At 45.3% G+C, this 16,853-nt stretch overlaps 1 protein-coding gene across 1 annotated transcript in view; it reads right to left on the bottom strand.

Annotated features, from left to right (window-relative positions):
* The window catches only part of CHCHD6 (coiled-coil-helix-coiled-coil-helix domain containing 6), a 209,529-nt gene that overhangs the window by 61,209 nt on the left and 131,467 nt on the right, over positions 1–16,853 (bottom strand). The window contains exon 8 of the mRNA XM_077276609.1: positions 12,702–12,837. Coding sequence (XP_077132724.1) covers positions 12,702–12,837 — 136 coding nt within the window. The remainder of the gene's footprint in view (positions 1–12,701; positions 12,838–16,853) is intronic.

The raw sequence follows: 16,853 nt of genomic DNA, 5'->3' as shown, positions 1-16,853 counted from the left end.
CCAGCAGACCTGAAATACAGCGGATGCTGCACCACTTCTACAACCTCGAGTACAAGCCAAACCCAGAGGGAGTGAGCCAAGCCGCAAAGGACCTCAACAATATATTCTACGCAATGGCCAGACTGTCCGACCTTAAAAAAGTCTACTACAAGAGACCAAAAGAAACACAGGTCAATGGCTGGTTTGACAAAGAATGTAAAGCTGTACGGAAGACCCTGAGAACAGCCTCCAACAAGAAACACAGAGACCCCAACCACCTGGGTCTGAGGGAAGCCTATGACTCCATACAAAGGCAGTACAAAACCCTCCTCAGGAGCAAGAAGCAGAGTTACATCTCTACCAAGCTTAACCAACTCCAAGACGCCCTCCAGGACAACTCCTTCTGGGAACTATGGAACCACATGGGCACCAAAGACAAGAAAAACAACACCCATATCCAAAATGGCAACCTCTGGCTCCAATACTTCAGAGACCTCTATAAAGACATTCCAAAGGAAGAGCTAAGCCAAGAACAGGAAAACATAATGGCGAAACTAAAAGCAATGGAGGAAAAAATCAAAAACTTCCAAAACCCGGTGGATACACCTATAACACTACAGGAAGTAGCCGAGAGACTCTCCTCCATAAGATGTAGAAAAGCCAGTGGCCTGGACGGAATCCTACCAGAAATGCTGAAGTACAGCCCACCAGAAATACAGGCTGCAATGGTTAAACTCTTCAATATTGTGCTGAGCGCTGGCTACTTCCCTCGTACCTGGAACCAAGGCCTCATCACACCCATCCACAAGAGTGGGGACAGGTATGACCCAGCCAACTACAGAGGCATATGTGTCAGCAGCAACCTGGGAAAACTGTTCAACAGTATCCTGAACAAGAGGATCCTCACCTTCCTCACCGAGCACAACGTCCTCAGCAAGAGCCAAGCAGGGTTCATGCCGAACCACCGAACCACTGACCACATCTACACTCTGCACAGCCTCATTCAGAGACACGTCTACAATACAAAGAATGGGAAGATATACGCCTGCTTTGTGGACTTTAAAAAGGCCTTTGATTCAGTGTGGCACCCGGGCTTATTCCTGAAACTGCTGGAGAGCGGAATAGGAGGAAAGACCTATGATGTCATCAAAAGCTCCTACACCGAGAACCGCTGCAGCGTGAGTGTGAACGGCAGGAGAACGGCTTATTTCCAGCAGAGCCGCGGGGTCAGACAAGGCTGCAGCCTAAGGGTACCGTCACACATTGAAATTTCCATCGCTACGACGTTACGATTCGTGACGTTCTAGCGATATCGTTACGATATCGCAGTGTCTGACACGCAGCAGCGATCAGGGACCCTGCTGAGAATCGTACGTCGTAGCAGATCGTTTGGAACTTTCTTTCGTCGCTTGATCACCCGCTGACATCGCTGGATCGTTGTGTGTGACAGCGATCCAGCGATGTCTTCGCTTGTAACCAGGGTAAACATCGGGTAACTAAGCGAGGGCCGCGCTTAGTAACCCGATGTTTACCCTGGTTACAAGCGTAAACGTAAAAAAACAAACCGTACATACTCACCCGTCGGTGTCCTTCAGGTCCCTTGCCGTCTGCTTCCTGCTCTGAGTGCCGGCCGGAAAGTGAGAGCAGAGCGCAGCGTGCTGCGATCTGCTCTCACTGTACGGCTGCACTCAGAGCAGGAAGCAGACGGCAAGGGACCTGAAGGACACCGACGGGTGAGTATGTACTGTTTGTTTTTTTACGTTTACGCTGGTAACCAGGGTAAACATCGGGTTACTAAGCGCGGCCCTGCGCTTAGTTACCCGATGTTTACCCTGGTTACCCGGGGACTTCGGCATCGCTCCAGCGCCGTGATTGCAACGTGTGCCCGCAGTCTACGACGCTGGAGCGATGCTTATACGACGCTGCGACGTCACGAATCGTGCCGTCGCAGCGATGAAAATTTCAATGTGTGACGGTACCCTAAGTCCAACACTCTTCAACATTTACATCAACGAGCTGGCTACCGTCCTGGAATCCTCCTCAGCACCAGGTCTCACCCTCCACGACACGCAGGTGAAATTCCTGCTGTATGCAGATGACCTGCTGCTGCTGTCACCAACCGAGAAAGGCCTCCAGGACAACCTGAAAATCCTAGAGAAATTCAGCTCCACCTGGGCCCTACCGGTCAACCTAAAGAAAACCAACACCATGGTGTTCCAGAGGAGAAAGAGAAAATCAGACCAGCACCCATCATTTGTCCTCAACAACTGCGACCTCACAGGAACGGACAAATATACCTACCTGGGCCTAGAGATTCACCGGTCAGGGAGCTTCAAACAAGCCATAGAGACCCTGAAAGACAAGGCCTGCAAAACCTTCTATGCCATCCAAAGGAAACTCTACCATCTGAAGCCACCAGTGAGGGTCTGGCTAAAAATCTTCGACTCCATCATCGCCCCAATCCTCCTGTATGGCAGCGAAGTCTGGGGTCCCCACACCTACCCAGACTGGTCAAGGTGGGATTCCAGTCCAACAGAAATATTCCACCTGGAATTCTGCAAGCACCTTCTCCAGGTCCATCGGAGCACCTCCAACAGTGCTTGTCGGGCCGAGCTGGGCAGATTCCCTCTACACCTAACAGTTCTAAAGAGGGCGCTGTCATTCCGGGCTCACCTGCATAGGAGCAATCCAAGCTCCCATCACCATAAAGCCCTGATACATGTAGGTGAAACAGAAAAACCAGAACCCTCGGAACAGCCAAGCCAAACCCAACCGGACCAGAACACCAATCACAACAACCTGACAAAAGCCGGAATCAGGAAGATGGCAGACGAAGGCCAGGAGAGGTATGTCAGTGACTGGAAGAATGATATCAACAACTCACAGAAACTGAACACGTACCGGAGTCTACAGAGAGAATACAGACTGGCCCCATATCTGGAGAAACTCCCGGACCCCAGAGATCGCAAGATCCTGAGCCGATATAGACTCAGTGCCCACAGTCTGGCCATCGAATGTGGCCGACACAGGCAGAACTACAAGCCCAGGGAGGAAAGACTGTGCCAACACTGTGATCAGGAGGCCATAGAGGACGAAACCCACTTCCTGCTACACTGCTCCAAATACTCAGCAGTGAGGGACACTCACTTCAGGAGACTCTCACATCTCTTCCCGGACTTCATCACCATGAAGGAGGAAGAGAAGACATATATCCTGCTGGGAGAAGAAGAGAGAGCAGTGGAGATCGCAGCGCGGTATGTGAGCGAATGTCATAGACTGCGAGAAAGACAGCCATGATGCCATGGACTATAGCCCCCACAATGGATCTGCCCCATCCACCTCCCCTATGCCATGGACTATAGCCCCCACCCTGGATCTGCCCCCATCCACCTCCCCTATGCCATGGACTATAGCCCCCACCCTGGATCTGCCCCCATCCACCTCCCCTATGCCATGGACTATAGCCCCCACCCTGGATCTGCGCCCATCCACCTCCCCTATGCCATGGACTATAGCCCCCACAATGGATCTGCCCCCATCCACCTCCCCTACAGCTCCTACCCAACATCCCCACAGTCCCTACTCCTATTGCCTTTATACACCTGCTTTAGCAAAACTGATGTGTATTTGGTCCTGCCAATAAAGCTTCTATATCTATATATCTAATATATATCTATATATCTATATATCTATATATCTATATATCTATATATCTATATATATATATATATATATATATATATATATATATATCTATATCTGAGTATTAGCTGACAGAATTGCAGGGGTGGGAATACTTTTGGCCATGACTGTGTGTGTGTGTGTGTGTGTGTGTGTGTGTGTGTGTGTGTGCGCGTGTGTGTGTGTGCGTGTGTGCGTGTGCGCGTGTGCGCGTGTATGTATGTATGTATGTATGTATGTATGTATGTATGTATGTATGTATGTATGTATGTATGTATGTATGTATGTATGTATGTATGTATGTATGTATGTATATATATATATATATATATATATATATATATATATATATATATATATATATATATATATATATATATATATATATATATATATATATATATATATATACACACACTCACCGGCCACTTTATTAGGTACACCTGTCCAACTTCTTGTTAACACTTAATTTCTAATCAGCCAATCACATGGCGGCAACTCAGTGCATTTAGGCATGTAGACATGGTCAAGACAATCTCCTGCAGTTCAAACCGAGCATCAGTATGGGGAAGAAAGGTGATTTGAGTGCCTTTGAACGTGGCATGGTTGTTGGTGCCAGAAGGGCTGGTCTGAGTATTTCAGAAACTGCTGATCTACTGGGATTTTCACGCACAACCATCTCTAGGGTTTACAGAGAATGGTCGGAAAAAGAAAAAAAATCCAGTGAGCGGCAGTTCTGTGGGCGGAAATGCCTTGTTGATGCCAGAGGTCAGAGGAGAATGGGCAGACTGGTTCGAGCTGATAGAAAGGCAACAGTGACTCAAATCGCCACCCGTTACAACCAAGGTAGGCCTAAGAGCATCTCTGAACGCACAGTGCGTCGAACTTTGAGGCAGATGGGCTACAGCAGCAGAAGACCACACCGGGTACCACTCCTTTCAGCTAAGAACAGGAAACTGAGGCTACAATTTGTACAAGCTCATCGAAATTGGACAGTAGAAGATTGGAAAAACGTTGCTTGGTCTGATGAGTCTCGATTTCTGCTGCGACATTCGGATGGTAGGGTCAGAATTTGGCGTAAACAACATGAAAGCATGGATCCATCCTGCCTTGTATGGAGCATCTTTGGGATGTGCAGCCGACAAATCTGCGGCAACTGTGTGATGCCATCATGTCAATATGGACCAAAATCTCTGAGGAATGCTTCCAGCACCTTGTTGAATCTATGCCACGAAGAATTGAGGCAGTTCTGAAGGCAAAAGGGGGTCCAACCCGTTACTAGCATGGTGTACCTAATAAAGTGGCCGGTGAGTGTGTATATATATATATATATATATATATATATATATATATATATATATATATATATATATATATATATATATATATATATATATATATATATATATATATATATACACACACACACACATACACACACACACATACACACACAGTCATGGCCAAAAGTATTCACACCCCTGCAATTCTGTCAGATAATACTCAGTTTCTTCCTGAAAATGATTGCAAACACAAATTCTTTGGTATTATTATCTTCATTTAATTTGTCTTAAATGAAAAAACACAAAAGAGAATGAAGCAAAACATTGATCATTTCACACAAAACTCCAAAAATGGGCCAGACAAAAGTATTGGCACCCTCAGCCTAATACTTGGTTGCACAACCTTTAGCCAAAATAACTGCGACCAACCGCTTCCGGTAACCATCAATGAGTTTCTAAGGCTGCATGTCCACGTTCAGGATGGCCGGCGATATCGCTGGAGCGGCGAAGCCGCTCTACGCTAAGCCCCACCCCCTTCTGGGACGCGATGATGCCGGATGTGTTAACTGTACACATCCGGGATGATCGCTCTCTCCCATAGCGCCCTGTGATATGCCTTGCGGGGACGCTGCGTCCCCGCAAGGTGTACAGACATGCTGCGATCTGAAAAGACGCGCAGCATGTCCGGAGTCGCAGGCCCGCCGCGTGCGGGTTTCCACGCATAGTGGACACGGGAATTCAAAAAATCCCCTCCACTATGCTGGAACATCTGGACGCTGCGTGTTTGACGCTGCAGCTCTGCGCAGTGTCAAACAAGCAGCGTTTACTGACCGTGGACACACACCCTTAGACCATTCTTTGGCAAACTGCTCCAGGTCCCTGATATTTGAAGGGTGCCTTCTCCAAACTGCCATTTTTAGATCTCTCCACAGGTGTTCTATGGGATTCAGGTCTGGATTCATTGCTGGCCACCTTAGAAGTCTCCAGTGCTTTCTCTCAAACCATTTTCTAGTGCATTTTAAAGTGTGTTTTGGGTCATTGTCCTGCTGGAAGACCCATGACTAGGGTTGAGCGAAACGGATCGGACATTTTCAAAAGTCGCCGACTTTCAGCAAAGTCGGGTTTCATGAAACCATGCGGTCGGCGATCTTCGCACCAAAGTCGCGTTTCATATGACATTTTTTCAGCCAATGAAGGAGTGTGATGACATAGGTTCCGGCTTGCTTTGTGCGGCGTCACAGGGGGTAAGACCGCCATCTTAACGTTTGGGAAACACAAACTTTGACGGGGAGAGAGTGAAACACAAACTTTGACGGGGAGAGAGAGAGAGGGAGGGAGAGGGAGAGAGAATATCCCCATTGACCTGCATTGGGTTTCGTGTTTCGGTTGGCCCCCGACTTTTCACAATCGGCCGATTTCACACGATGCGACTTTCGAGACAGTCGGGTTTCACGAGACCAGACTCGATCCTAAAAAAGCAAAAGTCGCTCAACCCTACCCATGACCTCTGAGGGAGACCCAGCTTTCTCACACTGGGCCCTACATTATGCTGCAAAATTTGTTGGTAGTCTTCAGACTTCATAATGCCATGCACACGGTCAAGCAGTCCAGTGTCAGAGGCAGCAAAGCAACCCCAAAACATCAGGGAACCTCCGCCATGTTTGACTGTAGGGACTGTGTTCTTTTCTTTTAATGTCTCTTTTTTTCTCCTGTAAACTCTATGTTGATGCCTTTGCCCAAAAAGCTCTACTTTTGTCTCATCTGACCAGAGAACATTCTTCCAAAACGTTTTAGGCTTTTTCTGTTAAGTTTTGGCAAACTCCAGCCTGGCATTTTTATGTCTCGGGCTAAGAAGTGGGGTCTTCCTGGGTCTCCTACCACCATACAGTCCCTTTTCATTCAGACGCCGACGGATAGTACGGGTTGACACTGTTGTACCCTTGGACTGCAGGGCAGCTTGAACTTGTTTGGATGTTAGTCGAGGTTCTTTATCCAACATCCACACAATCTTGCGTTGAAATCTCTTGTCAATTTTCCGTCCACATCTAGGGAGGTTAGCCACAGTGCCATGGGCTTTACACTTCTTAATGACACTGCGCACGGTAGACACAGGAACATTCAGGTCTTTGGAGATGGACTTGTAGCCTTGAGATTGCTCATGCTTCCTCACAATTTGGTTTCTCAAGTCCTCAGACAGTTCTTTGCTCTTCTTTCTTTTCTCCATGCTCAATGTGGTACACACAAGGACACAGGACAGAGGTTGAGTCAACTTTAATCCATGTCAACTGGCTGCAAGTGTGATTTAGTTATTGCCAACACCTGTTAGGTGCCACAGGTAAGTTACAGGTGCTGATTTTTCGAACAGTATCAATACTTTTGTCCACCCCCTTTTTTATGTTTGGTGTGGAATTTTATCCAATTTGGCTTTAGGACAATTCTTTGTGTTTTTTCATTTAAGACAAATTACCGTAAATGAAGATAATAATAACAAAGAATTAGTGTTTGCAATCATTTTCAGGAAGAAACTGAGTATTGTCTGACAGAATTGCAGGGGTGTGAATACTTTTGGCCATGACTGTGTGTATATATATATATATATATATATATATATATATATATATATATATATATATAGTGATAAAGTGTGTAATTCCCCAGGTCGGAGCAGTGAAATAGAGATGTTTTCTGTAAGTGGAAGTTACACTCGTCACGATTAGAAGACAAGCAGTGACCTTCTCGGTAAACAACAAATAGGGAGAAAGAAGAGTAAGTTCCGTTCCCGCGGGGGTCCGCGAGCAGCGCTGCCGCTAACAGAAGCTGACAATTTTCTCATCTCATCTTCTCTGGGCTTCTGTGGGGAGCGGTGTTGGCAGCTGGGCTCACGCAAGACTTTAATCAGGAATACAGCTTCTCAGGACATGCTAATGGAAATGAGAGATCCTCGGCCTCAGACATCAGGCTCAATAAGCGCAGATGACTTCTAGTGCACGCTGGCGCGACCCCTCCAGGGACACGCGGCCCCTCTCCCAGAGGCTTCACTCTCTGCTGTTTAACCGTGTACAGGCCACCCGCGAAACTAACGGGCATCTTACACATCGACTGTGACAGGCAAGAAGCAGCAATGTGGATCCCGTCTGCGATGTCTCGTAGTCGCCATTTACATCTGATTTCTCTTCATTTAAGGTTATATGAAGGATTCATAGACGCAGACTGGGGGGGGGGGGGGGGGAAACAAAGCCCCCCATCACTGAGCCACCATCCCAGCAGCCTCAGGTACTGCATTACTAAATGATCCTATGACGGGTCCTGGATGCATCACATCAAAAGGTGGAGCTGTGCAAAGGATTTTTAGGTTTTTTGTTTTTTTTTAGCTTTTGTTAATCTGGCATCAATGCCAAACTATTAAATGGCTAAAGAAAACAATTCTTGGCACATTCACACACGCTACATACGTTGCAGAAAATTTTGCAACTGAACCCGTTCCATATGTGTAAATGGGGAGCGTTTCAGCAGGTGCACGGCGTCCAAATAAATGAGTTACACAAAATCTCCTGATCCAAGGACATTATTATTACCTGCTATCTGTTTACTTAATTGCATTTAGTTTTGGGCACAAATAATTGCAACTACAGGGTTTTGTTAAAAATTCTACATCCTCCATGTATCACCGTACATGGGTAACTGCAGAATGAGTCTGTAACCGTTATCTCTCCCCTCCTAAACCATCTGCTAAATTGATTTATAACCAGTAGAAAGGTAAACCTTAGAAAACCCAGCTGCTACGAGATCACTGATAACTCACGCTATAGTCTACCATGTACACAGACACATAGAGGCTGTAGAATAGTCTCACATTTTTAATGAAAAAAATATTTTTAGCCAACAAGACAAGGATTTATGTAAAAAAAAAAAAAAAAGCCCACAAAAGGTGTACAAGTCCTCCAGATGGAATCGGCAGAAACTCCCAATTGGTGCCTGTACAGTCTCTTACTTCCGGTCTTGTGAAATTTTCACACCAAATTATAATTTTGTTCTGGATTATCAGATTTTCTTTATTATCAAATGTCAGATTTCCAATTTTTTTTCCCTTTATTTCCTTGGAATTCGGAGCATCGATTTCTCCAGATCAGTTTAATTTACAAAACCCCAAAGTGCAGCATGCCCCACACTTCATCAGTCACCGTCCTCTTTTCTTATGCCGGTCGGTGGTTGACAGATTGGACAACAGATTGCATCAATTCATCAATTATATTGAGGGAAAAAAAAAACCAGATCAAGAATGATCGTGATGGATCCATTCTCCGCTGCTGACAGGGAAATTTATGTTTTTCTAGGTGGTTTATTGATTTTTTTTTCCATGACAGATTGAACAAGTGACTGATACATCGTGATGTCGTTCTGTCCCTAAATCATCCAATTATACAAATTCTAAAAAGTTGTCACTAAAAACCCCAGAAAGTGAGCATGTCACCAGAAAAGGTTTACATCAGGTTTTATGGTAAATGTATTTTTAAACATTTTGGATAATATTTAATTTTTTTTTTTATAAAATCAAACTGGACGAAATGTTTACAAAGACTACAAGGCCCGATAGTAACACTCGTACTTACTTGTTCTATACAGTTGATTTTTCATCAGTCTCTAGCATCACAGACAGGATTACAATGACTGATAACACCTCTATATACAGTAGATAACACAGGATCCACCATTCACAATAGGTGATGTCACAGCTCACCTCCTCCTGTACAATGACTGATAACACCTCCATATACAGTAGATAACACAGGATCCACCATTCACAATAGGTGATGTCACAGCTCACCTCCTCCTCCTCCTGTACAATGACTGATAACACCTCTATATACAGTAGATACCACAGGATCCACCATTCACAATAGGTGATGTCACAGCTCACCTCCTCCTCCTGTACAATGACTGATAATACCTCTATATACAGTAGATACCACAGGATCCACCATTCACAATAGGTGATGTCACAGGTCACCTCCTCCTCCTGTATAATGACTGATAACACCTATATATACAGTAGATAACACAGGATCCACCATTCACAATAGGTGATGTCACAGCTCACCTCCTCCTGTACAATGACTGATAACACCTCCATATACAGTAGATAACACAGGATCCACCATTCACAATAGGTGATGTCACAGCTCACCTCCTCCTCCTCCTGTACAATGACTGATAACACCTCTATATACAGTAGATACCACAGGATCCACCATTCACAATAGGTGATGTCACAGCTCACCTCCTCCTCCTCCTGTACAATGACTGATAATACCTCTATATACAGTAGATACCACAGGATCCACCATTCACAATAGGTGATGTCACAGGTCACCTCTTCCTCCTGTATAATGACTGATAACACCTCTATATACAGTAGATAACACAGGATCCACCATTCACAATAGGTGATGTCACAGCTCACCTCCTCCTCCTGTATAATGACTGATAACACCTCTATATACAGTAGATAACACAGGATCCACCATTCACAATAGGAGATGTCACAGCTCACCTCCTCCTGTACAATGACTGATAACACCTCTATATACAGTAGATAACACAGGATCCACCATTCACAATAGGTGATGTCACAGCTCACCTCCTCCTCCTGTACAATGTCTGATAACACCTCTATATACAGTAGATAACACAGGATCCATCATTCACAATAGGTGATATCACAGCTCACCTCCTCCTCCTGTACAATGACTGATAACATCTATATATACAGTAGATAACACAGGATCCACCATTCACAATAGGTGATGTCACAGCTCACCTCCTCCTCCTGTATAATGACTGATAACACCTATATATACAGTAGATAACACAGGATCCACCATTCACAATAGATGATGTCACAGCTCACCTCCTCCTGTACAATGGCTGATAACACCTCTATATACAGTAGATAACAGGATCCACCATTCACAATAGGTGATGTCACAGCTCACCTCCTCCTGTATAATGACTGATAACACCTCTATATACAGTAGATGACACAGGATCCACCATTCACAATAGATGATGTCACAGCTCACCTCCTCCTCCTGTACAATGACTGATAACACCTCTATATACAATAGATAACACAGGATCCATCATTCACAACAGGTGATGGCACAGCTCACCTCCTCCTCCTGTACAATGACTGATAACACCTCTAAATACAGTAGATAACAGGATCCACCATTCACAATAGGTGATGGCACAGCTCACCTCCTCCTGATACTGTTCCTCCCGCCCAGGTGGCTGTTTGCAGAACAGGAAACAGGATCCTAATAAGAAACTTAATTACCTGTGTAAAAACTGCAAGATATTGGATCTTTTTTTTGATGTATGGATAATTACAAAAACAATTAAGAAAAAAAAGCACAAATGTTTCAAAAATGAGTTTAACATAAAAACCTATTGTAAAGGCTAGGTAATGTTCTGATGATACCGTCCCTTTAAGAATGAATCCCTTTTCTGCAGAATTGCTGGAGGTTTGATCCTCGTTTCCATTCACTTTCACAGTATCACGATTTGGAGAAAAGCCTCCCGTGCGGTGATCTCATATGAATGAGGGAAGCAGCATTGTCGTCTGCGGCTCAGAGAAGGGCAGGAAAATTATATTCACTCAATTGCACATGAAAACAACTCAGACTGACAGAGAAGCCCCCACAGATCCACTCAGGGGGGATTGATCTGCTGCTTATTGTATGTCAGCGACCGGAACGAGTCAGGTGACCTCGGCCGACATTTGGGAAACGTTTGCGGTATTGTATCGCTGTTTACTTTGCTGCAGAGAAACTGTGAGAGATGAATCATCCCGTGTAATTGGGCAGGAAAGCGTTAAGAGCGGATCTCTCGCCTGTACCAGGGGGGTTTACTAGGGTTTCGGATCCAGACTGTGAGCTCCATGGATATCTGCAGACTCTATGATGGGAGCTCTATCTGTAGTGCCCTGCCAGGACCTTCCTCCTCAATCACATCATCACCAATGGGAAGAAAAAGGGTATGAGAATATCTGGGCACTAACATGGAGAGAGGAAGAAGAGCGAGAGCACTGGGAGAAAACTGACGAAGGCTGAGAAGGAGGCTGCCCAACAGAAGAAAACTGCAGCCCCATGAGACATCACATACCCGATCGCAACGCTCTGTGTGAATGGAGAAGTAGTGAGCATGCTCAATCACCACTCTAAAAGGTTATTCCCAAAAAATCAAGTATCCCCTATCCGTAGAACACCTACACCATGATGGTCCCAGTGATCAGCAAGTTATCACCTATCCATAGTGATCCTGCCCCATGATGGTCCCAGTGATCAGATCAGCAAGTTATCACCTATCCATAGTGATCCTGCCCCATGATGGTCCCAGTGATCAGCCAGTTATCACCTATCCATAGTGATCCTGCCCCATGATGGTCCCAGCGATCAGCAAGTTATAACCTATTAATAGTGAACCTGCCCCATGATGGTCCCAGTGATCAGCCAGTTATCATCTATCCATAGTGATCCTGCCCCATGATGGTCCCAGTGATCAGCAAGTTATCATCTATCCATAGTGATCCTGCCCCATGATGGTCCCAGTGATCAGCAAGTTATCATCTATCCATAGTGATCCTGCCCCATGATGGTCCCAGTGATCAGCCAGTTATCAACTATCCATAGTGAACCTGCCCCATGATGGTCCCAGTAATCCCTCAATATCCCTTCATACAGACGGGATCGTCCTCACCTTCTGCGCCTCCCTCACGCAGCTCCGGTACTCTTTGGCGAGGTCGCTGCAGTTGAGAAGCTCCTGGCGGTTTTCTGTGTAACACTTGAGAATATTGGACTGAAGATTCATACAGACCGGATCGTAACTTCTCTTCCTACAGAGAAACGGAAAGAAGAAGATCAAACATGGCGACGACATACGAAAAGTAACGCGAGCGAGACACATCAGTCATCCAGCCCCGCGGACAGCGAAGACCTCGGTACGTCCGCACGCTCCACAGGAGACTCCGGCATGGGCAGAAATATGCAGTAAATAAGTCATTAAAAACCGTCTGCAATCACCAGATCGGCGGAGAATCGGTGCCTAAATATCTTTTAAAAGGTTTTCAATTGTAAAAACTGTCCCATTAGTGATAGACAAAATGTGCATCATGAGTGTATCGCTGGCTGCAGAATGAGCCAACTGAGAATCTGTCAGTGGGTTTACTGACAGTTTATAAATATTATCCCAGCCGATTTACGACCACATGAGAGTTGAGCTGAACTTTGATGTGATCATAAGGAAAGAAAAGAAGCTCAGCAAAATCTCACTGACAGATTCTCAGTTAACTCATTCTAAAGCCGGCAGTAGAAGTAGACAGCTGCAAAGTAGAGAGAGGCTACAGGAGGCAACATTTTTACCAAAACCTAGTTGCAAAAATGATTTAATCTATGCAATTAAGTAAAAAAAAAAAAAAGGGTCCCCTGCAGATGTTCACATCTCTTAAGGATGAAGAGTTTGACTGTCACATTTCCAGCAGTGCGAGGGACGGACAGTCCGGACGCAGCGACCGAGTCGCTAAGGGCTTGAAGAAGGCGAATTACTAGAGACTGGTAATTAGGAGTCGTGGATTTGGGGAGATGCTGCACGGATCAGCATCCTCTCTAAATAGAAGCCGGTTTTTTTTTTCTTCCCTAATTTCCCTTTAAAATTAACGCTGGTTTTGTCACGATGTGGATATACGGACAAAACGCGACATCGGTGAGGCACAATTTTACTTCATTTCTATGTTTCAGGGCTTTGCACGCTCGCAACATTTTTTACTTTCATTGCTCGAAAATGTCTAAAATAAAATTACCCCCCAAAAAATAAAATTTTGAAAATACTCTTTATTAAAAGTTTACCGTTTTGCGTATACAGTTCCTACACAGAACTATGTGTCTCGATAATTACGCCCTACGAATAAACCTTGGGTGGTCCGAACCTTAAGTTATGTCTTCATTTATTACTTTGCTCATTATTCTACCATTGTACATAAAATCCATCTCCATGGTTACAGACTACAAACAAGCTCGGCGTAGTCGGATTTTTCAGTCATGTATTAAAGGGTTGGTTTTATTTCAAACTGCTAGAGACACACTCTTCTCTGTCAATGGAGGGATCAGGAGAGATAGCTAGTTCGGCCACCTTAAAGGGGTATTCCCAAAATAACAACGTGGTCTTATAATAATGTACACATTATTATATATAAGGGATTTACAAATGTGTTATATTGGAACAAAAATAAATATGTATAGTATGCAGTTATTGAGAAAAATGATGTGATCGTAGGAACAATCCTTAAAGAAAGCGTTCTGTAGCAGGAAGCCACCTAAAATGAATGGTGGAAATGAGGACACTGCAATGTGATCTCACTACTCAGCCAGGAACCAGAACTGATCTTCAATGGTCCAAATGACACACAGGTAAGGGAAAAGGGACCAAAAACTGGAGGTCAAAGGTGAAACAACTGGTCAGGAATGATTTCATTTTTACATAAATATATCATTTTCTTATTTTTTTTTTATGAGAGGTATACATTAAATTATAAAATGCTCGCTGACTGAAGTCACTGCCAGGGGAGCTCCCCACATACAGATATATATGATAAGATCCTGTCTGCAGCCACCACTAGGGGGAGTTCCCTGTATACAGAGATACATGATAAGATTCTGACTGCAGTCACTACTAGGGGGAGCTCCCTGTATACAGAGATACATGATAAGATCCTGTCTGCAGCCACCACTAGGGGGAGCTCCCTGTATATAGAGATACATGATAAGATCCTGTCTGCAGCCACCACTAGGGGGAGCTCCCTGTATACAGATATACATGATAAGATCCTGTCTGCAGCCACCACTAGGGGGAGCTCCCTGTATACAGAGATACATGATAAGATCCTGTCTGCAGTCACCACTAGGGGGAGCTCCCTGTATACAGAGATACATGATAAGATCCTGTCTGCAGCCACCACTAGGGGGAGCTCCCTCTATACAGAGATATATGATTTAGATCCTGTCTGCAGTCACCACTAGGGGGAGCTCCCTGTATACAGAGATACATGATAAGATCCTGTCTGCAGCCACCACTAGGGGGAGCTCCCTGTATACAGATATACATGATAAGATCCTGTCTGCAGCCACCACTAGGGGGAGCTCCCTCTATACAGAGATACATGATAAGGTCCTGACTGCAGCCACCACTAGGGGGAGCTCCCTGTATAGAGAGATACATGATAAGATCCTGTCTGCAGCCACCACTAGGGGGAGCTCCCTGTATACAGAGATACATGATAAGATCCCGTCTGCAGCCACCACTAGGGGGAGCTCCCTGTATACAGATACATGATAAGATTCTGCCTGCAGTCAGATACATAAGATCCTGTCTGCAGCCACTACTAGGGGGAGCTCCCTGTACACAGAGATACATGATAAGATTCTGCCTGCAGTCAGATACATAAGATCCTGTCTGCAGCCACTACTAGGGGGAGCTCCCTCTATACAGAGATACATGATAAGATCCTGTCTGCATTCACCACTAGGGGGAGCTCCCTGTATACAGAGATACATGATAAGATTCTGTCTGCAGCCACCACTAGGGGGAGCTCCCTGTATACAGAGATACATGATAAGATCCTGTCTGCAGCCAGCACTAGGGGGAGCTCCCTGTATACAGAGATACATGATAAGATCCTGTCTGCAGCCACCACTAGGAGGAGCTCCCTGTATACAGATACATGATAAGATCCTGTCTGCAGCCACCAGTAGGGGGAGCTCCCTGTATACAGAGATACATGATAAGATCCTGTCTGCAGTCACCACTGGGGGGGCTCCCTGTATACAGAGATACATGATAAGATCCTGTCTGCAGCCACCACTAGGGGGAGCTCCCTGTATACAGAGATACATGATAAGATTCTGTCTGCAGCCACCACTAGGGGGAGCTCCCTGTATACAGAGATACATGATAAGATCCTGTCTGCAGCTACCACTAGGGGGAGCTCCCTGTATACAGAGATACATGATAAGATCCTGTCTGCAGCCACCACTAGGGGGAGCTCCCTGTATACAGATACATGATAAGATTCTGTCTGCAGCCACCACTAGGGGGAGCTCCCTGTATACAGAGATACATGATAAGATCCTGTCTGCAGCCACCACCAGGGGGAGCTCCCTGTATACAGAGATACATGATAAGATCCTGTCTGCAGTCACCACTAGGGGGAGCTCCCTGTATACAGAGATACATGATAACAGCCTGTCTGCAGCCACCACTAGGGGGAGCTCCCTGTATAAAGAGATACATGATAAGATTCTGTCTGTATCCACCACTAGGGGGAGCTCCCTGTATACAGATACATGATAAGATCCTGTCTGCAGCCACCAGTAGGGGGAGCTCCCTGTATACAGAGATACATGATAAGATCTTGTCTGCAGCCACCACTAGGGGGAGCTCACTCTATACAGAGATACATGATAAGATTCTGTCTGCAGCCACCACTAGGGGGAGCTCCCTGCAGATTACATTTAGGAGCTCTATGTATACACAGTAAGCCCCCTTAAATGCAGTATACGTGCTCCTTTTGCATTTATAGCCACCTGTAATAATCTCTTAAAGCCTAATTTTTAGTCTGGCAAACTGAAAGCTGGCCCTGGAGTGATCATAAGATATTTTTCTTTTTATTTTGTCTCATCTAATGGATACAATTTGCAGCCAAATCTTGACAATTTTCCACCAAGCCAGCGAGACTCGGGTGAAGACACGTCCGGGAGTGCATCCTCTTCTAAATGAAATCTCATCAACATATCCTTCTCTTGTTATTAGGGTGAACATCAATCAGGTAATTCTGCGCGGGTGCGGAGCCGCTGCTGC

The sequence above is a fragment of the Ranitomeya variabilis genome, chromosome 8 (genome assembly GCF_051348905.1).
Source record: "Ranitomeya variabilis isolate aRanVar5 chromosome 8, aRanVar5.hap1, whole genome shotgun sequence".
Taxonomy (NCBI): Eukaryota; Metazoa; Chordata; class Amphibia; order Anura; family Dendrobatidae; genus Ranitomeya; species Ranitomeya variabilis.
Note: the sequence above shows the minus strand (reverse complement) of the source record. Positions and strands in the feature narration are given on the sequence as shown.